Source organism: Neovison vison, chromosome 8, assembly GCF_020171115.1.
Source record: "Neovison vison isolate M4711 chromosome 8, ASM_NN_V1, whole genome shotgun sequence".
In the NCBI taxonomy this organism is placed as follows: domain Eukaryota; kingdom Metazoa; phylum Chordata; class Mammalia; order Carnivora; family Mustelidae; genus Neogale; species Neogale vison.
This window is the reverse complement of record NC_058098.1, coordinates 5,056,712-5,083,734: the sequence shown is the minus strand read 5'-3', so window position 1 is coordinate 5,083,734 and position 27,023 is coordinate 5,056,712. Positions and strand designations below refer to the sequence as shown.

The window sequence follows — 27,023 nt, the reverse complement described above, 5'->3', positions numbered from 1 at the left end:
TTGATTTTAACCCCGTTCACTAGAACCACCTGCTTGAGCTAGTGTTTTCACTGGGCTCCCCAGATGCTGCCTGAACTGGGACAAAGGTCTAGGGAATCGCTCAAGGCCCCCAGCAACTCATCAGCTTTCTTCCATCCCGCCAAATGGACCCCGGGAGCGTTGCTGAGAGCAGTGGGGGACAGGGGAAGTCAAGATGGTCAAAGAAGTAAAAAAGCCTCATTCCAAAGAATTGTAAAATTTATTGTATAAGTATTGCAGCTTTTCAGAATGTCATCATTGCCACTAATGATTATTGATACACAACAAGCGATTTCATCAGGCCTGTGGATTGGCATCCAAGTACAGAGTCTTATGCAGCAGCAACGTGGGCGCAGCACCCAGCGTGCCACGGAGAATTTACATGAGTTGAACTTGAACAGAACTTGGGAAACAGGGCTGCAAAGGAGAGCGGCTCCAACGCCAAGAACGCAACGTAAAAGCGTGCTGTCAGCACACCACCATGGAATCAGGCAGGCAAACGAGAACATGTCCTTCTGGGCTCTATAGATACAGCAAGATTTGAAGCAGTTTCCAGAAAAAACAAACAAACAAACAAACAAACAAAAATAAAACACTTTTATTTTTCCCTTTCACTGGGATGTTTTGTGGACCTGGAAGCTTTGTGTGCATGTAGAAAGCAATTTGTGAAACATACAATGCGCAGAGACGAGGACAGGGCATGGACTCGGTTCTCGCCCTGCCCTTGTGTTCGCCAGACTTTCGGGGTGGGGGTGGGGATGGGGGGGGATTAGCTCTTTGCAAAGAACACTGGGCTTCAGGGCAGGGGTGGGACAGGGATGGCTCTCAGGGTCTGTGGAGACCTGGCCTTTGTCGGGGGAAATGCTCTTCCTTGGGAGGAAGCATGATTGACAAGCAGGGAAACGAGGAGTAGAGGAAACCCAACCTGGTCCCCCTCCAACCAGCTACTGCCGAGGACCCCAAACTTTTTACTGGAAAAAAGTTCTCCTCAGGGGTGCTCAAAGCCTTTTTAAAGATAATGGCATGACAGTCAACATCTAGAGGAATGAGTGCAGCCGCAGCTCTGGGGTCCAGCAGAGAAACCGAGAGCTTAGCTCCAACAGTTGTTTCCAGAAACACACCCCACCGGTTTTCTTGGGATGCGCCCTGACTTCGACTAGCTGCTCTGCCATGAACCCCTGCAACTGGCATCTGCATGGCCTGGAGCCCAGGGGCGCCACAGCATTGAGCCCTGATTCCTGGGGTACATTCGGAGGGGCGTGTTCTGCCCTCAAGCCAGCTGAGGTCAGGAAGCCACTCCCCCGCCTCCTTCCAAACGCACCTCCAAGTGACAGGATTCAGAGTTTGGCTCAAGAGGACCTCGGGTACACTTGGGGCTGCCGCTGCCCGCACAACCGAGAGCCACTTCTGGGCTGACAACTCCCATGGGAGTCAAACACAGTATTGGACAAGAGGGTGGAGGCAGGAACAGGATCGCCCGACGGAGCCAGGCACATCCCCCGTGGAGAGCAGGCGGGGCGGGACACGAGAGGGCAACGGGGACATTTGAGAAGCAGCAGCAACCCTTTGTTGACCTCGAGTGGGAAGGCCAGTCCCTGGGTGATCGGGTCACTGCCCAGGGATGCCCCCAACTGGTGGCAAGAGAGCCCTGCTTCCTCATTAAGGCACTAGGCAGACTCTTCACATAAAGGAAAGATACAGTTTTTAAAAAGTTTTTCTATAAATGTGTCCCTGTACCTTTTAGGACAAATTATACCAATTTCTCTGCACGACTTCTGAAAACAATCCCCTTTGAGAAGTCAAGTTTAGGCTGAAGACCCCCACGGAGAGGCAGGTTTCATTGTCAAAGTATAAGAACTTTCTGCCAAGCTGGTCAACAGACGCTCAGACTCTCCGTGTTTATCTGCTGGTCACCATGTTTCTGAAAATGTATATATAAATAGAGTTCAAAGGGTCAGAACTTCAAAAACGGTTCTCAGGGTTTTTAAGTCATAAAAAAGTTGCTTAAAAACAAGAGTTATTGCCCTTAAGCCTCCTCTGATGTTAGTCCGCTAGTTAGCAGTCTGCCAAAATGAAGCCAGCTAGCTCTGTGCGGTCTTTCGAAAGGGGCTGGACAGGGTGCTGCTCTTCCATTTGGGGGGGTCACCCCATGGAATGTGAACAAGTCCTCAGTGGGAGGGGCTGAACCTCCAGCCACCGTCCCGCCTGTCACCACCGCGCACACACGTGTGCCGACTCACGCGTCCTCACCAGCCCACCGTCACCAAGGGGTCCTCCCACACCGAAATCTACTCAGTAAAATCCTGGTATCTGCTAGAGAGGCTATGAAAACACAGATAGATAAACACAGCAAACGTGATTGTTTCCACGGGGAGAGGGGATGAAAATGCAGGAGAGCAGAAGGTCAAGAATTCTGCTTTGAAAACATAAAGCACAGGTTTGACTGTTTCCTTTGTGTTAACCCTTTTTCATGTCCGGGAGAAATCCGGGCATGTCGCTTTCTCACCTCTGGTGTTCCGTTTGGTGGCCGTTGAGTGACAATGGCTACGTAAAAAGAAAGACAGGGATGAGGTCAAGTTCCTAATACTTTGGGCCTTTCTGATCTGCCGGGGGGGGGGGGGGCGCTCCACCAACCTCAGCGGAAAAATCCTGGAGCCAACCCGATCACCCCAAAGCACTCCACGCAAAGCAGCCACCCGAGCCCCTCTTGGAGCTGGAGAGGGGCACCTTAGCCCCTTCCCGGGGTGGGGTGGAGGTGGGGCTTCATGCTTAAAGAAACAGGAAGAAAAACTAAATTCTTCAGTAAGTTTATTTTCATCTCAGGAAATGCAAAGCCACCACCTGGAATTTGGTGCCGAAGAGTAACTTCCCTATCTCATCTGCCATCCGAAGGCTGTTCTGGACCGGAGGGGGACATCAGGTCTCCTCCGATGGGGGAATGTATAACGAGGTAATAACCTATCGCTAGCCAGAAGCTTCCACGTCACAGGAAAGCAGCCCCCTCTGGAAGCTTCTCCAAACTCCGTGTAGAGCCTGCCCTCTGCCTGACGTAGACTGTGAAATTTTGACATTTCTCCCTTAAAAGTCTCGACAGACATGATAGAAGTTTCCATCAAACAAGCACTGACATATTTATATTAAAAAATAGTGCAAAAGCTCAACATTTATATAAATAACTCTAAACCCCTGCTTTGTACTTTTTTTTTCTTTACAAGGTAATACACGCTTTCTGAGTTGGCACTCCAAAACTGCCATTTTTTTTTCTCTTCTAGTTCAGAAAACAACTTTTTTTTTTAATAGGCCTCTTCTAATACAAAAATACTCCTGCCCTCACAATACAGTTTCTTTTATTTTATATATATTTATATATATAATATTGCAGATCTTTAAACAAAGGTTTTGTGCAAATATGTCTTTAAAGTTAAGTGAAATCATCATAAACAAAAGAAAAGCATTCACGCACGCAGCTCAACTAGAAACATAAAAGACTAGGGTAGATTTTGTGGGTTTTTTTTTCTCTTTTGCCTTCAAGACATAGCTCAACGAAGAAACGTGGTTTTTTTGCAAGCTTTCTTAGCTTGTGCATTCAGACCAGACAGAACATGTAAATATTTATACACAGAGGGAGGGGGAGAGGATGGTGACGCGCCGAACGTTGTGGGTGCCGCCCAGTCCTCCTCTGTCTTCTCGTCTAAGAGGTGCGGAGTGTTTCGCCTTTTACCTCCTTGCTGCCCCGGCCCGGCCCCGGGATTCCTAGAGAGGGTGCCCTTTCTGTTTCTCCTTCTCTTTGCTCCAGGCAGCTGTGCTCTCCAGGGGAGCGATGTGCGCGTGGTGGAGCCGGGTTCCCTCCAGCAAGGAGGGCGGCCCGCTGCTCTGCTGGTGCTGGAAGGCGGGGGACCCAGGGTAGTGCCCGATGACTTCGCTGTAGGTGGGGGGCGGCCCCTCCATGCGCCCGCCGCCCCCATAGCATGTGGCGCTGATGCCCGAGTTACTGCTGGGGGGGCAGGGGCCGCCCAACATGGCATTGTCCATCAGGTCGCTGTCGAAGATGGTTCTGTTCGGGGGTGCGCGCACCGACTCCCGGTTCAGCTCCAGCTGCTGCTCGGGGTCCCGCAGCTGGAGGGTGCAGGGGCCCTGGTAGGGCGGGGGCTCCTCCCCGTCCGACAGCGAGATGGTGGGCGGCAGGTCGATCTCGTGCTGCAGGTAGGGGTACGTGGGCTGGAAGCGGTGGAAGCGGTCCCGCTGGGTGAAGGGGGGCACGGCCAGACGGTCGGTGGGCCTCGGAGGGGCATAGACCTGTGGCTGGAGGGGGCAGAGCAGAGTGAGGGCCCCACAGAAGCAGGACCCCAGGCGGGGGTGGGGAGGGCGTGGAGGTGGGGTTTCGGGCTGCCCGACTCTCTGCTCTCTGCGGGAGGGAGAATCGGCAGCAGTGGGCTCTGCTGAGCGGGGAGTCCAGCCCTGGCCCGCCACTAGGTAGCCCCGGCTAGGAACACCACGGCCGAGCTGACACAGGGGCAACTTCTGCCCTCCAGGTTGCAGACATCAGGGCCGCTCCCTGTGGGCAGGGCGCAGGTAACATACTCCTGCAAAGGATCCCAGCAGCCAAGGACAGTTCTTCAGAGAAGGGCACCGGGATGAGCCCAGCAGCCACAGGAGGCACCTCTGGCTGGGAAAGGGGACCCCGTGGGCAGATGGCCTCAGGCATCCACTACAGCACCTTGGGGGACAGGCAGGGAGGGGACCGGAGGCGGCGCAGGGTCTCACCTCTGGGATTCCGTTGCCCGACACTGTGCTCTCTGAAGGCCAGAGGCATCCTTCCTGTGTGGAGAGGACAGGAGCAGGGTTAGTGGGAGGAACCGAGGAGGGCGCCAAAGGGTTAACTGGCTTTGACCCTGAGGTCTTCTATTTGCAAAGAGAGCTGGCAGCCAACCACTACTTTCCATCCCCACCCATCCACCCGTCCACCCTGGCCTGGGCCCCCACCATGTCTCGGACAGGACCACAACGGCCACACTGTTCTCCGCACTGTCCCCTGAAAATTCACCCCTCCACCCACACTTTCCAGAACAGACGTTTGATTTGTGGGCCCCTCCTCAAAACCCTCCGGAGCTTCCCCTGCACCTTCGAGTGGGTCCACATGAGCTTGTGAAGTGGCTGATGAGAAAGCCTGGCGTGATCTAGCCCTCCTGTAACCTGGCCCACGGGCTCACGGTGCGACCCTGGTAAGTTACTTAACTTCCAGAACTTTCTCAAGGTAGAATATGCCTGGAGTGCATGTAGCACTCTGTGACTTTATGGAAGTACTGGGGGCCATGCGGACATGCTCTCCAGCTCTCTGCTATGCACGCCCCCGAGGGCCTTCGCACCGGCCACCCTGCTGCCCAGCCAGCCCCGCAGACTTCCCCTGACACCACTGTTTAAAGCGCCCTCCCCCAGTAACAACCCTGCCGTGGCTAACTTCCTTCCCAGCAGCTCTCCTATCTGTAATCAACTTGTCTCTGTATTTATTTATCTCTTTTCAGTCCCCACCTGTGTATCAGGAGTCCTGTTCACAGGTGAAGAAATATGGACAAAGCTGGTTAATGAGACAAGCCAAGTGCCCTCACATGCCTGTTCTGCCCCCAAATGACTCCAACCGTCAGCAAAGATGGAATGTGCCAGGACCGCTGCGCCAGGCCTCGTGAAGCTTGCTACACGGGCTCGGGGTGGGGGACATGCTGGCACACCACGTGGATTTCAGGCCTTGGGGAGAGCCCCAAGGGTCAGGGAAGGGGGACCCCCAAGCCAGGATTAGTTTGTCTGACAGGGAAGCCCAGACAGTTATGTGGTGATAGATCGCCCTGGTCCCAGGGGTGGGGGGGCGGGTAGAAATGTCTTCTTTAAATCTCACAGCTTTCCACAGATGTTAACAGATACAATAAACTGTACGTCCTCTAAGTACGCAATTTGGTTAAGTTTTGGCATGGGTCTACACCAGAGATCCATCGCTCCAATCAAAATAACGTATCTATCACCCTAAAAGTTTCCTTGGGGGCCTGTTTTCTTGAGAGTTCCCAGGTAAGACATTCTCACCTACAATGTGGGGCCCAAAAGGGGGGTGTGTGGGGTGCACGGGTTGCCCAGAGAACGGCAGTTACCTAAATGGCCACTGGGGGGCTCTGGGGCTCCCAATGCTGTCCCGCCAGTAAAGCATGCACTTAACCCCATGAAGACTCACAGGAGTCTAGTCCCTTCCAGTGCTAGGACTTAGCAAGCAGACATGCAACCTCGCTGCTCAGGGGCTCATCGAAGGCCGTTCATTACCAGTATTAGTAGTGTTTCAATCGCTGCCCTGGTGCCGGACACTGCACTGAGCACTCTTTAAAGCACCATCTCATTTCTCCCAAGAAACCCGCAAGGCAGGCTGAGGTCGGTTCGCTGAGAGCTGAGTGGGCCCAGCAGTTAAGAGGCAGTGCTGGGATTCAAACCCTCACCTGCCTGCCTCCTGACCCACTCGGGCTCAGGCCGGTCCTGGCAGGCTCCGTAGCCCCCAGTCGGGCCACTGGCACAGTCCATGTGTGGGCCAGGAAGCAGATGGGGCCATCCGCCTGCTCCTCAGCAGGGTCAGGAGCCCTGGGGTGGGACGCACTCAGCCAAGGCCAGCTTGGACGGACTGTGACCCAGATACACTCCTGCCCACGAGTCCCTCTGTCCCAGGGTCTGCGTGACGCGGCCAACAACCCCTTCCCACCACAGCCCCCACTCCCAGCCCTAACAGAGCGGTTATCTACCTGGCACACAGGAGGCTTAAGGAAACACCAATAGAGGCCCGGGGAGCCCCACTGTGGAGCCCCGAACCATCCACCAGCCCCGTCACACTTCCTCCTCCAGGGAGCCCTCCAGGAACCACCCACTGCCGCCCTGCCTCCCAGACTCTCATGGTGTCTCAGCTCCTGCATGGGCCTGGCCCGCTGTATAGTAATCCAATGTCCAGCTGGCTGCCCGCGACCCGATTTAGAAGCCTTGTGTGCACAGAAGCCATGTGGGAAGCGGGAGACCCATGCCAGGGCTATTTGGGGACAAAGAGAACAGAGGGTTACCCCATCCAAGGCCCTGACTCAGCCTCCAGTCTGAATCCATCCCTGCACCACGCTGAGCAGGCCCCACACACGGACTGTCTTCCGAGAACGCTACTGGTGAAGCGGTCATTGCTGCTCAAGATGCATAAGCTTTGGGGGAATAATTAAAGCTGCAAAGGTGAGGAAATCACTTTTCATGTTTGAAAGCAAAACTCAGGGACCCCGGAGCAGCTCAGAGATGAGCAGGAGGCTTCCTGGGTGGGGCTTGGCCGCACCTGGGTACCTGCTTCCCTGTGTCCAGGTGGAACGGGACATTCCCCTCCCCCGCCAACCCCAGGACAAGCCCCTTCGGGCCCAGCTTCTGCGCCACCGTGGTGGCAAGATCACCATTACACAGTAGAGCGTGGCTTCCCCCGGCACAGCATCGGGTGGGGGAGTGACCGTCTAGGCCCGGTGGCGTTACCTGCACCCGAGCCTCATTCTCTGACAGATGAGAAAATGGGAACACCCTGAAAAGGAACCGAAGCAGGACAGTCATGCCGGGGACAGGAGGGCCCCAGGCTGACAGTGGCCAGGTCTGGGTCTCTGTGGGAGGTCACAGGGCCTTGAAACTCCTCTGATGCACCCTGTCTGGCAGGGGGTCCCCAAGGGAGCTGCCACACTTACTTCAGGCCTAACGAGGCTCCGTGTTTACCCAGCCAGGCATCCCCACGGGCCCCTGCAGGTGGCTGGGTAGATGGGGGAGGGGACTCTCCTTTGGCTCCAGGTGTCCGGGAACCAGGTGCCGCCCAGAGGACTGTCTCCCCAGCCCCGGCGGCAGCCAGGATCCCTCGCACTGGAACTTGTGCCATCTCCCCAGCCCTCCGGGTGAGCATTGTCCTCCCCGTGACCACACACCTGGGGGAGGCCGCAGAAAGTCTAAGTCCACCCGTCTGATGGGCTGAGGCTTGGCGGGGGGGGCGCAGGAGGCCCACCCTGGGTGTGAGCCACCCAGCGAGATCTTCTCCTTGGCTCCCAATATCCCCCTGTGCTAGCATCTGAGGCAGAACAGAGCGGCCCAGGCTGTGCACACTGCTGCTCACAAGCTGCCGGGCTTCGGGCAGACACGCCCACCTGTCTGGGCCCCCGTCTCCCCGCCACAGGGTGGGGTTTCCGGGCTACTGGGAGCCGGGAGGCCCCCGGTGCATGCGGGAATAGCAGGTGGTGCCGTCACTCGGGCAACAGCCTCCGCCAAAAAACACAGGTGAGCCCTGGCCTTGGGAGCGACAGATTCTTTCAGAGAAGCGGCACCAAGTGCCCTCCGTGTCCCCATCGGGGAGGCGGGGGACAAGCAAAAGCTCCGGGCCTGATGCACCACAGCCGTAGCCTGCTGCAGGCAGAGACGCCCGAGCCTGCTGAGGACCCGGCTCAGGCCCAGACTCCGGGCCCCGCCACCCAGCCCGGGTGTCCCCCAGACCCTGGAAGCCATGCCCAGTGCCACCTCCCTGCTCTGTCACTGTCCCACAGGCTGGGAGATGGGGTCAGGCCCACAGCCCCAGGGCCACCCATGTGCCACCTTCTTCTCCCTGCAAATCCCAGCCTGCCCTTCAGAGAGCCCACTGCTACCAGCTGGTGAAATCACGCATTGCCCGTATGGGGGCAGAAAGCCCTTTGGGGGTGAACTCTGCACCTGCATCGGTCCACCTGCTGAATGATGGGGGGCGGTGGGGCACAGGTCAGCCCCAAGGGCACAGGGAGTAAGGGGTCCCGGCACTCCCAGCGGCAGAAAGCCAAGTTCCCACCCGGCTGGCTCTGGGGCTTCTAGGATGCCCAATGAAGCTCGCAATTCTGGTAACATGTCAAAATGCAGGATTCGTTGAAAGGACCCCTTTCCAGCACAGCGCCTGTCCTCCCCTGCCTGGACCCAACCACCATCACTTCCTCCTTTGGAGCTCGGCCTGAGGGGCTCATCCTGGCCAAACACGGCGCTCTGGCATTCTTGGGGACAGTCACTTCGGTCCCCTTCAGAACCCTCGATATTGTCTGCTTCTGTCTGTCTGGATCTGGCCCCCAGGCGGCCACCCCCTGAAGCTTGGTCACAGCCTTTCCTGCCAGCGTCTGCGAGAGTTCTAGGCCCTCTGCTCTGGAAGCGTCTGTCCGCTGATACACGAATGGACGGGAATGTGCTGGACGGACGGCCAAGCGACTGAGTGAAGGGAAGTGACTGCCCGCGGCCAGCAGTGCCCAGTCGCGGACTCCGTGCTAAATCCCGAGTCCCCCAGCGAGTGACAGAGTCGTCCGTCTCTCTCACAGTGAAAGGCAACGGATGCCCCACTTCACGGACTGGGGACTGGTCCGAGGGCACACGGCCAGGCCCAGTGGAGCTAGGAAGGAAGGGAAGGTTGCATCGAAACACCGTGAGCCCCCCGCCCAGATGCCTGCAGGGTGTGGAAGGGAAGGGCCGAGGCTGCAGGGCTGTGGGCTGAGGTCCCACCGGGCCTGAACCCCGAACGGCCTCGTCCATCATCTGCCCAGCAGCTTCCCCTGCAGCCGCCGACGGCCGTTCTCCTGTTCCCGCGAGCACCCCGACCCAGGATCCTGGGGCACTGCCCTGAGGGGCATCCCGCTGGCCCTGGGAGCTCAGGGTGCGGACGGGAGGGGCTGGGCACTTACCGACGAGAGGGCATCTTCTCTTCTCCGGCCCTGGCTGTGGCGGCCGATGAAGGAGCGTGCAGACAGCTTGTAGTGGCTCAGCAAGCACGTGATCACCACGACCATCACCATCACCACCACCACGATGATGGTGATCTCCACGAACTCCAGCTCTGCTGCAAGATGGGGGGACACGTGAGCCTCGGGGGACCCCGACGCGGCCACCGGCGCAGGGTCCAGCCCTTCAGAACGTTCACTCATCCCCCCAACACGCACACCCCGACACTCCCAACACCCACACGGACACACGCACATCGAATCACATACACACCCCCACCCGCCTAACACCCACACATGGACACACACACACCCCTCACACTCACAAACGGACACAAGCACATCCCAACACACATGGACACTGAACCACAAACACACACCAACACACACACACACACTCACACACCTGAACACTATCTCACACACAGCTTCAAACATACACACCAAATCACATACACACACCCCAACACATGCACACCCCAACACTCACACACCCCCCACACTCCAACACTCACACACACACCCCTCAACACACACACACCTTCCCCAAAAGACATATAAACAGATAACCCACCCCCACACACCCCACACACACCCACACACATACACATTTATCACACACACCCCACACTCACAACAGGACAGGACCGTGTGCAGACGCCCCCTGCCCCCCACCCCGCCTCCCAGCCCCCCAGCTCTCCAGAGAGACGCTTCAGAAAAACTACGTCCTGGGGGCTGCATATGCTGCCATTCTCCTTTCTTTCTTTCCCCTCTTTTTTTTTTTTTTGGTGTTGTTTTGTTTTTCCCCTCGAAGGCGGAAAAACCCTCAAGTGCTGGAAAAGGAAGAAGGTTATTTTGATCCTGCCAGAGCCGGGGCGGTTTCTGCTGACTCGTGCGGGTCCATGTCAAGGCGGCTCAGCAGCTGGCCGCGGTCGGTGCCAGCAGAGCCCCCCAGCAGCGGGCGCGACGCCAATCACCCGGTCCCGCCGCGGATCTGGGTGGAGACGCGACACACAGGGCAGCAGCCAGCAGTGCCGGGACCAAGCCCCGCCAGCCTCCCCCAGGCCACGGCTGCCCACCGGGGCACAATCCCCCCACACCCGCTGCTAACGAGCAATTAGCTGAGGGCTCCCCAGGGCATAGGTTCCAGCTCAGGGCCACTGACTCAGCTCTTCCTCCTCCAAGACAGACGAATTGCAGCTGGGGGGTTGGGGCGGGTGGGGGAGGGAGGAGTGGGGCAGGCAGCAGGGGGGTGGGGGAGTCGGGCTAGTGGCGGGTGCAGGAGTGGAAAGCAACAGGCAGCATGAGGTACGGCTGTGTCAAGGGCTCTGGCCGCTCTGCTGGACCTACCCAAACTCCAGCCCTGCGAGGGCCAGACCCTCCTGCTTCAGTTTCCCTGCGGCTTCCGGCCGGAGAAGCAATGCGTCCTATGTGGGAACGTTACTGTTCTCAAAACAGTGGAAGCTTCTCCACACAGAAGCCCCCACCCCAACATCCCTTCCAAAGCCCTGGCCACCCCCTTCCTCCCAAGAAGGTCCCCAGGGCACCACCTTCTCAAGCACATTCTGTGTTGGCCCAGCCGCACCGGTGTTTGCCTTTCCACTGCTCACACCCCTGCTATCATCGAGCTGCGTGAGTCTGCCCACCAGGGCACATGTGGCAATTTCTGGGCACACTGGCGACTGTCACACCGGGCGCTCCGGGCATCTGGTGGCCAGGACCTCCTGCAGTGCCCAGGGTACCTCATGATGAAGAACAACGGGTCCACACTGCAGCGTTGAGAATCCCTGTCCAGGGCTGTGTGTGCGTCTGGGACACTTCCATCATCCTATCTCATAGGCAAGGACAGCAAGGTCCAGAGGTCCAGTGACAGACTCTCAGCCCAAAGGTCCTAAGCTGCTGGCTCCTCCCACACAACCGTCCACTGGACGACCTCTGTGCGCCCAGGAATTCAACCTGGAGCCTGGGCCTTGTCTCTGGTTCCCAGGTGGGACCTCGTCCCCTCTTGCCCTGGAGAGCCCCGGAGAGCCCCGGAGGGAGGGCGACCTGGCCAGGGACTCTGGGGAGACAGATCCTGGGAGCTGAGAAGGCTGAGGCCCTGCCCAGGAGCAGATCGGGCAGGCCTGGATGGAACCATTGGAGGGAGACCCTCACTTTCCTGCAGGAGGGCGGCCAGGCCCTCGGACCCAGCAACAGCGGCCACACCCCCTGCCTCCCCAGACAGGCTGGTCCGGCGCCTGGGCAGTCTGGTCTGGCTCCCTAGGGCAGGGCCCTGTCTGTTAGGGCCCTGGATAAAGCTGTCCATTCAGGGGACACACAGGCCTGCTTTGTGCAACCCCCACGCCCTCCCTCCTCAGAGGGGCCGACAAGGCCCCTCCCTCAGCCCCATGCACTCTTCACCCCAGCCAGGATCAGGGTGGTGGGTTCCCCTCTGCCCCCTCCCCCTGCTGTCTCCAAGGACCTGTCCGCACCAGCCTGGACAAGGGAGGTGTGCGGCCGGCTGTCTCTGTCCTAACCCCAGGCCCCGGCCCTTCCCATGGAGAGACAGCTGAGGCAGCCGGATGGCAAAGGGGCAGCGGGTGAGGCCCGGGCATGCCCGCGGGGGAGGACAAGCCCTCCACAGCTCTCCTGACCCCACCAGCCCAGGCCAAAAGGGCAGGAGAACACATTCCTGGGAGAGAATCACCCCCAGAAAGGAGCACAACACCCCTAAAAACACGAATGTGACGACGCCGGGCCCTGGGCCACAAACCCCCGGAAACCCACAAGGCTGAAAGGCCAGAAAACTCAGAAAAAGAGAAGCCATGACTGATTTCTAGGCTACATTCTGGAAGCCAAAGGCCTGGCTGTAGGCCCGGAAGAGGAGGGGGACCCCGAGGGCCCCAAAGCCCTGCCCCAGCTGCATCAAGCGTCCTGGGCTCACTGGGCGTCAGCCTGGACCTCACCTCCCGGCCCATCCCAGCTTCCCCAGGTCAAAGGAGGCTACGGGCCCGAGTGGCGGTGTGTAGATGAGACGCTTGGCACTCAGCACTCCCTCCGTGACTGTGATTAATGAGGGGCTCCTATCATCCCTGGACAGCAAAACAAGGGAAGCCCAAACCTATAAGCCCACACAGAGAGTGCTAAGCGGGGCTGGGCCGGATCTTCCAGGCCCAGCCCACCCCCAGGCCCAGCGGCATGGGTGGGTGGGTGCGGGGCGCGGAAGGGTCCAGAAGAGGCCCCCAGCCAGCAGCTGGTTCACGCAACCCGTAAGGCAGGGCACACCTCTGGGCTGGCTGTGCTGGCCCTGGCCGTGGGGTGATGGGATCTGGTCCCGCTGACAGCACCTCCGTGCACTTCCCCTCAGGGGGCTTCTTCCAGGAGACACCACCTTTGGGGGACAGAACCCGCTTCTCTAGCAAAGGTGCCAGGAAAGCACCTGTTGGAGAGGAGGCCAACTGCAGGCCATATGTGCCCCCCACCCCGCCATCATCCCCCCACCAAGGAACAGAGCTGCGGGCGGCGGCTGCCTCCTTTCTACCGGCTTGTGCTGTCTGCTGGGCCCCACTGGGCAGCTCAGGCAGCTCAGGCTCCTGCACCTGTCCCCGAGTCCAGGCAGGCACCCCGAACCAAGCCTCTGCCTCCTCTCCCTAGGCAGGCGCGACCCCAGCCACGGAACAGGTCGGTGCCGCAGGCAAGCCCGCTGCGTGCGGTCAGACCTCCCGATCTCTCCAGAACCAGGAACCGTCTATGAAGCTCCCGGGCCTTTAACTGGCAACACATTCAGGAGTTTTGTTTTGTTTTTTAGAAGAGTTCGGAAGCCCTGGGCAGGCTGAAGCCCGCAGGGCAGTGGCGTGGGGATTTCCAGCCACTCGGGAGCCCGAGGGACTCGGCTGCTAAGGGCAGACGGGGGTGGGGGGCACGCTGACGCCGCCTCAGCTCCTTCAGTCTGACAGACGTCCCCTCTACCTGCACACACACCAGAGGCCCAGCGCCGAGCTCAGAGGGGTGGCTCCTCCCGCTGCCTGCCCCCCTCCCTAGTTTAGCTTTCAAGTCTCTTGTAACCGCAGGAGTCACGCCCAAAGCCAGGTTACAGACTGAGGAGGACGGAGCAAGAGGGCGCAAACGGGCTGGTCAAGAGCCCGACCTCAGCACAGTCCCTGGAACCTTACTATGATCCCAATGGTGAAGACGGCCGCACGGCCCCGCCTCCCCACATGGACGGGCAGATGGAGACGCAGGGCGGAAGGATGCCCAGACCTAGGAGGGCCGAGATGGGCCTTCAACCCCGAGCCTCCGTGGCCGTCTCATTCTACTAAATTCCTGCAGCTCTCCCAAAGCATTCCTCAGTTTCCCCTCCGCACACCCCGAGCACCTGCCAGCTCCCCGAGTGATCCTAGACGTGCGGACCTCCGAGAGCTCCAGGGACGACCTGCCGTCGGGGAGATGCAGTCAACGTAAGAGCTCCGAAGGGACAGGACACAGCGGGCTCCCCTGTCCCCACGTCACAACCGCCGACACCCCTCAATCAGGCCGATGCGCTAGAGATGCTGAGAGGTTTGCCCAGCCGACGGCCCGGCCGGGTGCGCCCGACTGGCCTCTGCCGCGGGGTGGGGGTCGGAAGCGAGGTCAGTCCAATAGGGTCACCCCGGGGGACAGCCAGACACTAGGCCACGAGGGACTCAGGTGCACCTGCCCCGCTCCGGCTCCAAGGGCCTGGCCGCCAACAGGAGCCGTCGGGAAAGAAACACATTTCCCTCGTCGTGTTCTGGGCATCAGGCCTGCTTGCTATGGGGAGGGCAGGGAGAGGGGCTCTGCCATTTTTCTTCCTAATTTCCCTCTTGGGGTGGGTGATAGACGTGGCAGGCTCTCGGGGGTGGCCAAGCCCATCTTCTGCATGCAAAGTAAGGTCACTCTAATTTAATTTAGCGTCTTCTTTCCTGGTGAATAATTTCAAATTAACAGGCTCGTCTGCCTCCTCCGAGTAGCCTGACCCTCCCTTTCGTCTTCTCCTCCAGAGACAGACGCAGTCACTTTGAGATGTCCGCATGCCCGTCTCCCGTCCTCTTCCAGCCCGCCTGACCCCGGACGGAGGCGGCGTGCAATCAGTGCCCCCTCGATGCGCCCACGGGCATCGCCTTGATGAAGCCTCACCAACCTTCTGTGAAGCAGATACAAACACGCTCACACTCCACACCTGCTCTACGGACCACAAGAAGGAGGCGGACACAGGAGATGGCTGGCCAGAGGCCACACAACCCACAGCCCCAGGACCGCACTCCCAGGCCGTGCTTCACGGCTCCGTTCAGCCAGCGGCCCCACACCCTGCGGTGCCGAGCCCGACCTTCAGCTCAGCAACACCCCGGATCCGGCAAAGGGCTCATGTGGAATGGATCCGGTTGCCAGGCAGGGGCGGGACAGCCCACAGCATCACCCACCAAGCGGTCCACGCGGCCAGTATCTGCGGCAGGTGGTACCCACCTCACCCATCCCCCCTTTCCCTCCCTAAAGTGGAGAAAAATCACAGAACAGTCAGGAAGGTCACGCCAGGCACTCAGGGGAGCTCCGAGCACCTCTCATGGCACCGAGGACAGACCCTAACAGCTCCCATCTCTTCCGCTGCTATACGATCGGCAAGTGCCGGCCAGGAATGGGACTTCCTCTCTCAGTTCCCACAACAGCCCCCCGGGGGCTGCAGCACCTGCCCTGCCGAAACCGAGTGGGAGAAGGGCCCCGAATCCTCGCCGTGCCCGACTCTCCTCTTCCCTGAGCTGGAGCGCCGGCCACCGGGGAAGCCGGGATGCGCTCTCAGAATATGGCCTTGAAATTAAAATCCAATTAAAATTAAATAAAACTGTGGCTTAAGAAAGAAGCCAATTATATTTAAAACAGTTATCAAACTCTCCACCAGACTGGCGATACGGCGAGAGCATACGGAATTATTTTTGTGACGCGGGGACAGTACGGCATTAAGCAGGACCTGGTAGATTTCAGTTGATAGGACATCCGTGGTTTCCACCGGTGACCGCGTGGCAGGGGCCGCCAAGGCCTCTGTGGTTTGGAGCCTGTGCTCCTGACCCGGTTACTTAAGGTAAAGATGAATTCTTTTGCAACCAAGTTTATGGCCCTGTGTTCTGGGTAGACAGAGCCTTGATGGGACAAAGCCCAGGAGCCCAGACCACTTCCTGGCAGATGGGGTGCAGAACTGGGCGAAAACGTGCTATTTGTACACACAGCACTGCAGGAGAACATGCTCCCCACCCCTTCCCCATCCCCCTCCCCCCGCACAGGTACTAGTAAGCGAGTGTGACTGTCACCAAGTTTTCGATTGATTAATCATCGGAATAGCAGCTGGGAGCTGGACCTCAGCCCACCTGGCTCCCGCCAGCCCACAGGAGGTTTCCAGACTAGACGACCCCCTGCCACCCCCTCCCCACCCCCCTCATGTCTGCTCCCAGTGGAGGGGACCCAGTTTGTTTCCTGGTTAACAAGCAGCCGGTGCAGGCGGCCCTGTCTGGCCTTGCGGCCGCACACCAAGGAATTAGGAATTGGCACTGTCTGAAATTTATGAAAATCTAATCTTGTTAGACCTGCCTGGATGAGACCCACTGGGGCGGGCTTCATTGTCATTCAGCAGAGCCCTGGCCTGCCTGGGGTTCCAGCCACATCATTACTGCCCCCCTCCCCCAACGACCCCCCCTGCATTTGAATAAGGACCCAGCTCCCTCCCCACCTAGAATGTCAAATAAAATTGAACCAGACGTCAAAGGAATAACTTTCTGATCACTCCTGGTGCCATTTCAAACACCCCCCAATGGCACATTTATTTCTTAGGGTAAGACCGTTTATGGGGGTGGGGGAATGAATCTTTCTTTTGAGGTTTGAGAGGTGGGCAGCAAATCTAGGCCAGTATTCTCGTTTTTAAAAACAGACCGAACCGCTTCCTAAGTGCTTCCTCTGCGCCAAGCGTGCAGTCGGGCGTCTGGCACCCGTAGCCCAACGCATAGCCTTGTGATGCTGTCTGGTGCTGTCTGGTGGCCTCAAGGAAAGTCACATGCTGGCTAGTGAGGGCAAACGGGCTGGGGCTCCCTGCACGCCCGGTCATGATAAAATCCCGAAAGACTGGTTACCAGCGTGTCTGACCCAACGACTCCTGGGTTCGAATCCCAGTCTTGCCATTTACCGTGACTCCAGGCAAATCACTCAATGTCCTCATCTGGGAGAAAAACCGAGGGACCACCTCGGCCCTTGTTCCCATGGCCGTGGCAAGATCTCCCTCCGCTAACCTGGAGCCAACGATTCCAGGAGGGAACCCCTCGAACCAAGGCCTGCGGGCCCTGGGGAACGCCCGCCCCCACTGCTCGCGCACCCCAGGCTGGGGCTGTCTGATTCCACTGTGGCTGGCGAAGGCTCACCAACGTGGGTCGCCCCGGCTAGCGCTATAGCTCATGGACGGCAGAAATGGGGAGCACGAATGTAGAGGGAAACCAACAAGCTCTCAGAACTTTCAAGCGTGAATGCTCGACCTGGTGTATCAACTCTGAGCCCTCTCCTCCACATCCATTTTTCCTGGGACTCTCCCTCAGGCTCACAGTGCTCTAACCACACGGTCAATAAAACCAGCAAGCACGGCCCCACCTCAGAGCCTTTGCATGTGCCCTTACTGTTACCTGGGAAAGATCACTTTCCCCCTTTCACACACTTGCTCCCTTCCTTACCTTCCAGCCTCTGTTGCTATGTCCTTTCCTCTGGGAGCATCCCCGGGCACCCTGTCTGGAACAGGACTCTGCCGAAGCCCTAAGCCCCAGGACCCTATGCCCGGTGCCTGCTTTCCTTTTCATCAGAACATTACTCTGCCATGCTATTTGTGATCTAACCACTTCCTTTCAGCCTCTCCCTACTAGGTCACTCTCACCCAAGACGACAGCTTACCCCGTCCCCAGCACCTAGAACCTTCCCATGATACGGTACACAAGAAATATGCTGAATAAATGATCATATTTGTTCTCGTGGGCACAGGTGAGTGTCCAGACAGCCACTGCCAGGTTTGCACAGAAGGGCAAAAATCACCAAGAACCACTTACATGTCCTCCCAAGGGGCCGACACAACGCCAGGAAGTCACAGCCCCAGATCTGTGGACACTGGCACCAAAGACGGCCAGATGAAAGAGAAGTCACTAGATAGGAGGAGTCCGTTTTTGTTTGAAAGAGAGCAAACATATATATTTTAAAATAAAAGTGAAACTTGGGACGCATATGTATGTCTGTGGGCGACAGCTGTGTCTGCCCAGACCGGGGACCAGCAGGACACCGGAAGAACAAGATGGCCAGGAGGCATGGTTGCCCTGCGGAGGACCCACAGAGGGGGCGAGAGGGAGTCTAGGGCAGAGTCCTGGATGCCCATCCTGAGACACACTTGGCCAGAGGGCAGCCAGACAAGTGAGAATCAGTGGGAGACAGTGGTGTGCTCTGGAGCCCGGCAGTGGGGTGGGGGTGGGGAGCAGGGGCACATGCCCAGCAGGGAAGCGTTGTGTGCAGATGTGCATGTGACCAGGGAGGAAGAGGGAGAGTCAGCCAGGTGATGGAAGGCTGAAGTGTCCTCCAGGACCAGGGAAAGGTGTGAGGCTGGTCCACTTCCCTTGTCCTCGGCAATACGCGTGCCAAAAGGACACCCTCGTCCCTGGAGTGGCCGCCAATCCAGCCACATATCCTGCTGGGGGGAGGTCTCCTCTTAACTGGTATGGGATCCTGTCCTAGTTGCAGAAGGATCACTCAGGCCAGGGGGTAAAGTGCCCCTTGCCCCAAGGTCACCCTCTGGGGGTGGCCTCAGACAGGCTGCAGCTGCCCAATGGGGGGGCCCAGGGCTAAGAGCACGCGTGAAATCCCCAGGGACAGCAAAGCCTCCTGACCCCGGCTCCTTCACTCAGTAAAGACAAAGCCGGGCCTTTTATCTTTCTTCGCTATTCTCCAAATGGAGAGAACTAATGAGATTTTTTTTTCTATTGTCACTGACATCGAACATCTTTAAACACCCACTGTCAGCAAAATATCAATCACCGTTGGAGAGTTATTGGCAGAATGGAGTGAATTCACGGTGAGAGAACGGTTTCTGCCATTGGACATGTTGGAAGTGCCACGGAAAGTTATTTAGAATAAATCAAACGCGTTCTGTTAATTGAAGAGAACAGGGAGCAAATGGGGAGTGGGTCGCACGGGTGAGTGAGTCTGTCTGCCGGCGGTAAGGCTGATGGCCCCAGCCCTCTTGGAGGACGCATGCGACCCTGCAACCCGGCAAGTTCAACTTCCAGGACTGCATCCAACGGAAACAGGCACAGAAGGCCGGAGAGCAAGTAAGTAGGAGGATACCTCTGCAGGGTTTTTTTTTTTTTTCTTTTTAAAAGTAAACAATCAGAGACCAAACAAACCTTGGGACATCACCACATTACGGGACCGAATGGGGCCATTCAAAATACACATCAATCTACCATCGCGTTTCTCAACCTTGGCCATGACTGACGTCTTGAGTTGGACACTGTTTGCTGTGGGGGCCGTCCTGGGCCTCAGGGGGTGTCAGCAGCACCCTCTCCCCACTGGAGGCAAGTAACACCATTACCCCTAAGTTGTGGCAACTAAAAATGCCTCCAGACATCACCCAACGTCCCCTGCGAGGTGGGGGCAGGGGCAGAAAAATGGGCCGAAAACCACTGCTCTAAGTTTGATGCTGGAAGAATGTCCGCACTTTCTGAAGGAGAAATCCTAAAACACTTTCATATCAAAAATGAGAATAATCATCAAATCATTTAACACGACCACTTCTGAAAGAGGGAGACCGTTCTCTTTTTTTTGTGCTTCTACACCGTTTGCGTGTTTATGGCCAACGTTGATCATTTCAATTCTTAGAATCCTAACACACAAAAACAACTCAGGCACGCGCGTGCCCGCCTGTGTGTTTCCGCGTGCGGCTCACAGCGCCGCTCGCCCCGGCCCCTCGGGGGGACACCGTGTGCTCCTTGAAAGCCAGCAGATGTTTCTCTCAATTACCGATTTTCAAGAGCCCGGTGTTTCCCGACGGGAGCTGGGATGGCAGCCCCAGGGGAAGGGAAGGAAGCCCAGGCGCGCTTTCCAAGCCTCTCTGACAAATACCACATCTCGGGACCCGGGGCCACACTGCAACTGGTCTGTGGCCACTTGTCAACGGCTCCCTCCTTGCAAGACTAGAGGGGCCCAGCTATTCTGCGTCTCACCCAGGACAAGGGCAGGGAGGTAGCCCAATGGCCAAGGTCAAGCCCAGCCCTGGCTGCCCCAGAACCACCTCCCCATCCTACTACTGTGCCGCCAAGTCCAGGCCACTGTCCTGGGACCATATGTCCCCCTGACTGACGGTGTCAGGGACACCACGGTTCTCAGGCAGCGAAGAATCTAGGACCCGAGCACCAAGGAGCCTGACCTCCAGAGCCGGGCAGGGGCTCCAGGGGTAGACCCGGATGCATCATGCACCTCTCTCTTTCCTCTACCTTCGGCCCTCAGTGCCATCTGGAACCTTCCTCCTGGAGCTAACCTGGGAACTGAATTCCCCGGAAAAATGGCTCCCGGTAAACCCTGCCAAGGAGACCGCTCCCAACACAAGAGTCCGCAGAGCCCGCAGTGTCCAGCAGCTTCCCAAATCCTTTGTTTGGACCAGAAGGAGGCCTCGGGCTACAGACTGGGTATCTGTGCCGCATCCCGTCTCCCCCCAATTCCTAGGTCCACGCCTTGACTCCCAGTGTGGCTGTATTTGGAGATGGTCTCTAAGGAAGGTTACAGGAAATATGGGGGGAGAGGCCCGAGTTTACAGGATCAGTGTCCTCGTAAGAAGGGGCACCAGACAGCTCCTTCTTCCTCCCTGTACAGCACACATGGACGAGGCCGTGCGAAGACACACAGGAGCCGGCCGCCTACCAGCCAGCAAGAAAGCTCCCCCCCAGAAACTGAACTTGCTGGCAACTTGAACTTGGACTTCTTGCCTCCAGGACAGAAAGAAAATACACTTCTGCTCAAGCCCCCAGACGGTGGTTATTTTGTTAGAACAAGTCCAGCTGACTAGAGGACACCAGGTAGAGGAGCTAAGTGGGGCGAATTCTGCTACCAGCTAAGGACGGCACCTGTCCGGCAGTGGGGGCTGGGGACAGACCGAGGGAGACATCGTCCCTCAGGCACCCCTTCAGGACAGGACAGCCAGCAGCAGGGCCTCGGCCTCTATGCAGGACATCAGGGGCTTTTCCCATTCATTCGCTCGAGTGGTGCGTACGTCCTGTGCCCCCACCATGTGCCAGGCCCACCTGGAGCCGAGCTGCTCCCAGGCAGGAGGCGCCTGAAATCCTATCTTGCCTTGTCCTTTCCGAGGCAGAACAATTCGAATCTGTGCTCCCGGAAAACCTGGCTGGACTTCTATATGGGATAAATGGATGATGAAGCGGAAGTCTCCTACTGCCTTCTAACTGGGAGGGGACGGCAGCACAGTGCGCACCTGCTGTGTCACCTGCCCCGTATCCCGGTCTCTGGGGCCTCACCGCCGCCTCCCGCAGCTCTCCAGGACGGCCCTGGTCCCGTGTCCCCGTAAGCTCAGGACAAGGGAGCTGAGGCTGGCAGGGGCAGAACCACACGCCCAGCTCACTCAATCAAGTTCACGGGGCCCTGCGGGGAGGTTCTAGGAAACAAGGCTGGACACCTGACCGTGGTCTGCTGCATGGACCACACAGCTGGACAGGGCCTGAGCCTGGGAAGAGCTCACGTGGGGAGAGTGACGCCACCCACGCAGGGCCACCCCACCCCCCAGCCCGCCCCAAGCAGGTGGGAGAGCAAATGTCAACTCCTGCTTCTCTCTGAGGGGCTGGGAGGCTGAGATTATCCATGGACCGGTCTCCCGTCTGTGATCACCTCTGTGCTTGTCTCGGGGGGAGGTCTGTGTTTCCCGTGCGTGCGTGTGTGTGTGCGCGCGTGCACGCGCGTGCACACGTGAGAGAGGGAGGGAGACAGTCTGGGGTCTAAATCTGCCAGAACTCTCCCTGTGACTCGGGATGAGTTCTTCCTCTTTTTTTTTCAGGCGACAGTCAAAACACATTCCCTGGGGCAGTTACAAGCCTCCCCGACACCAGCCGCCTCTTCCAGTCCCCACCCCACAGGTGAGGCTGTTCCCACCTTCAGTATCATTTCCTTTTGAAACAGCACCTTCCAGAAGCAGGAAAATCCCAACAGCTGGGAAGACCGAAGTAGGACCAAGGAGCTCATGGAGGTGCCTTTTCTGCCCTCCGAGACAGGGACGTGGCAACACGGTGGGAGCCGAGTGGTCCAGCTCTGGATTCAAATCCAGACATTGCCACACCCTGTGTGGGTGCCCTTAAGTGGTCACTTGGCCCACGTGCCTTAGTTTCCCCCATCAGAAAGATGGACAATGCATAACTTGGCCAGGCTTGTGCAGACTAACAGAGCTAGCAGAGGTATAGGAGTTCTACCAACACTAGCCGGTACCCAGCAAGAGCATAATAAACAGTGGCCCCCATTAGATTAAAAAGCAGGCCACTCACCGGACTGGGCAAGGCATGAGGGGTACGAAGATGTCAGTGCTCATTTATTAAATGATCTGGAGTGGCTGATGCCGAGCACATGAATTCAATCTGTATGATGACAGCTAGTGTGGAGACAGGAGAAGAGAACAACAAGAAAAATCCACCGGGAGACAGACCTACACGGCAGCCCAAGGTCTGGCTACAAACACCCAAGGTGGGTGGCTGCGGGGGGGGGGGGTCTGTCCTCTCAGGGCACAGCTGCAGGACACCCAGGGGTCATCCCTCAAGACCAAAGGGTTCACTTTCTCTACGTGTCCTCCCCGTATCCCCACTTCCTCCATGGCACACGGACTCCCCTCCTCCAGTCTATTCTGCATACAGCAGCCAGAGCAATTTTTAAAAATATCGATCAAAGTACTGACTCACGCTCAGATTAGAACCCTACGGAGGCTCAACTTCCTTTCTGTACCTCCCACCTCCTTCCCTTATTCACCACACTCCAGCCACACTGGCCTCTTTCCTGTTCCCACCCCAGGACCTTTGCATGTGCAGTTTTGTCCTGGAATCTTCACATGGCCTTCCATGTTACCATGTCAAGGAGGCCTCCCAAATGCCCCATTCCAAATACATAACACCTCTGACCTCTGCATCCCCTGATGGCCTGTGTCGGCCACAAGAGGCGATGCAGTGTACCGACAGGGCCTGGATTTTCCTAGTTCTGTCTCGTTCTAGCTCTTTCTGCCTCTGCTTCTTCACCTGCACCATACAGTGAATGACAGCCTCACCACACTGGCCTGTTCGAGGATCGTAGGGTACCCAGAAAGCCCGTGGCGTGTAGAAACGCCGTGTGAGTGTTGGCTACTATGAGCGACTCCCTCCTTCAGGAACATGCCTGCCTGCTGATCACTGACTCCCCACTCACCAGCCAGCGAGCTCCCCAAGGAGGCCTTGCTGATGCTGGTCTTGGAGTCTCCCCAGTGGCGACCACCCTGCCTGGCCACAGTGACCACCTGCAGCAGGAAGGCGTTCACGTCCGAGGTCCTCCTGCGGGAGCCTCATCTCTCCGCAGAGGCCAGAGGGTGCGCGGGTGTGGACGGAAAGTAGGGTCTTTCACACCTCCACGTGCAACTACCGACGACGCAGCTGCACACTCCTGGGCTTGGATCCCGAGAAAGGAAGACTTGTGCTCGCTCGGAGACGCATGCGTGAGTGTTCACAGCAGTCGCCCTTGTAACGGCCCCAAAGTGCGACCCACCCAGCTGCTCTTCAACAGGGGACGCCCTCCCCTCACCGCGGCATCTCCAGCTCAAAGGACGCCACTGGCCAAGAAAAGGGGCGAACTGTGGATCCATGAGACAACCCGGAGGGATCTTCGGAGAACCAGCCGAGCCAAGAAACGCCGCACGCTGCACGGTTCCCTTTACGTAACGTTTCAGAATCACATTACAGAGACGAAGAGATGACAGGGTGCCACCACGGGTTAGGGACGGAACGGGTGGGAGGTGGGGGTGGCCACAGAGGGAGGAACGAGGGGGTCCTCGCGATGGGGCGGTTTCGCATCTGGACTGCGGCAGGCTCACCGGGACCTACACGTGTGATGAGACAGCACAGAGCTCAACACACCCGACGCACACACGTGTGCACACGCGCACACACTCGCTCCGACGAGCGCACGTCAGCAGGGGACGGGGCAGTGAGGTCGACGGGGTGTACCGAATGCAGCTCTGCGGGCTGCAATACTGTACCTCAGCTCCACACACCCTTACCACCGGGGGATGCCGCGTGCCACGTTCACGAGCACTCTCCGGATTATTTCTTGCAAATGCTGCAAATCCACAATGGTATCAAGACAAAAAGTTTTCTTAAAAAGGGAAAAGTACAAGGGCGGGGGGGGACCCTGTCCTTTGGGGCCCTAGCATTGCCCTGGCGGAGGGCAAGGCCAGAAGTCCCAAGGGATTCCCCAGGGCGTGGCCCAGGCCTGGCACTAGGAAGGGGCTTTGCTGCGCTGGGAGTGGGGGGGTGGGAGGGTAAGAGCCGAAACAGAAGCCACCTCCCCTGTCCCGGCCTCCCTCCGTCTCCCGCTCACAGCATCTGCCATCTGGCGGCTGCAGCCAGACGAAACCATCTCTCGGCTGTCATCTCTCAACTTGCAGGTCTGGCTCCCAGGTTGGAAGATTAAATTCTAAACATGCCATTTAAAATTTAGAAACGAAGAAAAAAGAATTTAAATAACCTCTAAGCACTGGCTGCTAGTGGCCTCCCCCTAGCGAAGGGCAAAGATCCTCCAGTTTCTTGGCCAAGGGGAAGGAGCGCAGCTTGGGTTCTCCCAACGTAAAATATGATGGCAGCCCCAATATAACCAAATATCCCCAATACAACGTCTCGGGGGGTCACCGCATCCCCAGGTCAAGTGTCAGTGTATGACCAGCGACAGTGACGGCTGCCAGGGGCCCCCTCCGGCACGGAGGCATCAGGAGCTGCAGGGACCTTCCAGCTATACAGGCATCTCCCAAGACACCTGAGTGTCTTCTGAAAGGCCGCTCGCCCGCTCACCTGTCTTCTCAGGAAACCCAGACTGAGCTGGAGTGGGCCTGCCAGGAATGCTGGGGCCTGTCCCTCCACATCAAGGGCGGCATCAGCCCTGTGCCAGCTGGCCAGAAGCACACGTCTGGTCTCACAGGGCCTACAGGGCCCAAGGATGGGTGAGCAAACATGCAAGTAAGCACCAACGGCTCCCAGCATTAGGCAGGGTGCGCGAGGGGGGTGAGCAGAGTGCCTGGGAAGGACGGTCCCCTGGACAGCGTGTCAGGGTGACCTGAGACCTGACGGGGGGGAGGGCTGGGGGAAGAACACACCTGGCTGAATGAATGACCAGTGCAAATGCCCTGAGGTAGGACTGTGCGTCATGTTCACGGGCAAGGCAGAAAAGGAGTGTGCAAATGATTCAGATACTACGGTCCAATGTGATGTTCTGAACAAGGCCACGCATCAGAGCTGTCGTGGGAGCTCCGCAAGCGTGAGCCCCGGAGCCCTGCATCACCCACATCCACCAGACTGAATCAGTCTGTCAGGGGTGGGTCCCCGGCTGCAAGGTTCTGTATTTCCGAAGCGCCCTGCTCCGGACCGACCGGTCTCTGTCAGGCTTTCCCTCCTTTAAGCGGTAGCACACTCGTCGCTGAAGTCTGGGATGCCAAAGCAAACCACTGGAGCCTAATATTTAACTGAGTAAGTGCAAGAGGGAGGAAGAAGGGGGACAGCAGGCACACCGAGTAGTGTAGAAACCCCCGGAGCGATCTCTGCGGGAGGCAGCGGCCCGAAGTCCCACTGCGGGTTGCATGAGGACAAATCAGGGAAGAGGAAAAGCAACCCTGGTGAAGCCAGGAGCGGGGGGCAGCCTCCTGGTCCCCTGGGCGTGGGCCTGCTGCTCTGCTGTACCTGGGCACGGTCAGCGGGAGGCTTCCCCCCAGAGAATGGGCGCCAGGGCCTTGCCTGTCTTCACAAGGGGGTGCTAGCAGGCAGTGCGGAGCCCCCCTGACGCCCCAGGAACCTGGTCAGAGGAGCGCACAGCGGGACTTGTGCCCATCAGACACACCAGCGGGCAGTTTCAGCTGCCACGGCTTTGCCGGGCTCCACGAAGAGCTTTAGATGCGTTCTATCACCCAACGTCCCCAACCAGCCTTGGTGGGGTGTCCTGTCGTCACCTGGATCTGACGGACGAAGAGACGCCAGGCCTGCCCACCCTCACTCAGCGACCTCAAGGGCAGGCCCTGAGGCATCTGGGGATGTCCCAACGGGGAGGGCGTGCTACCTGCATCTTGGGGGTCCGGGGCCTGGGATGCTGCCAAACACCCACAGTGCCCGGGACACCCTGCAGGATGGAATGATCCCCCCAAGTGTCAACAGTGCTGAGACTAAGGAGGGCAGCCAGCACCCAGTGCCCCGGACCCGCTTGAGAAGCAACATCAGGCGCCAAGAGAGTCCAAATTTGAACCCCGTCTAGAGACAAGACAGTGGCAACAGCTTCCATCCCACGCGACTGCTCTGAAGACTAATAAAACCACCCAGCCTAAAAACTGGATTTGAAAGCACAGAATCTGGGGAAAGGCACTAACTGTACCTTTCTGTGGGCCGGCGCTGCCAAACTGCACCCGGTCTCAGCAGAAGCACCCGGCACACAGTAGGCACCTCATGGATGCTTATGGAAGAGTACGGGTGAGCGAGGAGAACAGCAGGCCCCATGCCCACGCACACCTTGTGTACAGCTCCCCCCACCCCCGCAGAAAGGAGAAGAAAACCAGCCATCTGTGGGGTTCCGATCCATGAGAAAGCGGGGGAGGGTTTCTGAGATGGGACGGTCCACCTGTAGGAAAACCGGGCTTTGTGACACCCCAGCTGCTGCGTCTGGTGCCAAGGGCAGTCACTATCCGGGAGCCCGTTCACCCACATACACGGGAGGCTGTCAGCTCAGGGCCCTCCTGGGGACCAAGTGCGTTCAGTCTCTGGGAGAGCTGCGGTGGCACCAGTGAGCCCCTGATGGCAACCTTCCGACCCGCTGCGGAACTCGGCGGGGCTACCTTCACTGCCAGTCCTCTGGCTGAAAGGCTTCCCGCCAGCCCCACGCCGGGGAGCCCCGTCTCCTGTCCACCCCAGGCTCTACTGCAGACGGGCCCGTGACGTGGGCTGCCATGGGTCAGACCTATCCGCCCAGGTGCCAGCAGGGCACAGAGGAGGCGCA

General features: G+C 58.1%; 1 protein-coding gene across 4 annotated transcripts in view; it reads right to left on the bottom strand.

Annotated features, from left to right (window-relative positions):
• Positions 1–219: 219 nt before the first annotated feature.
• The window catches only part of PMEPA1 (prostate transmembrane protein, androgen induced 1), a 54,206-nt gene continuing 27,402 nt past the window's right edge, over positions 220–27,023 (bottom strand). Inside the window, exons 1-4 of one of the 4 annotated variants that reach the window (XM_044262775.1) lie at positions 24,034–24,058; positions 9,729–9,883; positions 4,783–4,836; positions 220–4,320 (exon numbers count right to left, since the gene is read on the bottom strand). In XM_044262775.1, coding sequence (XP_044118710.1) covers positions 3,772–4,320; positions 4,783–4,836; positions 9,729–9,839 — 714 coding nt within the window. In that variant the 5' untranslated portion in view covers positions 9,840–9,883; positions 24,034–24,058 and the 3' untranslated portion in view covers positions 220–3,771. Of the gene's footprint in view, positions 4,321–4,782; positions 4,837–9,728; positions 9,884–11,114; positions 11,259–24,033; positions 24,059–27,023 lie in introns of those variants that run through there. The other 3 variants (XM_044262774.1, XM_044262772.1, XM_044262773.1) reach the window with 3 other exon arrangements.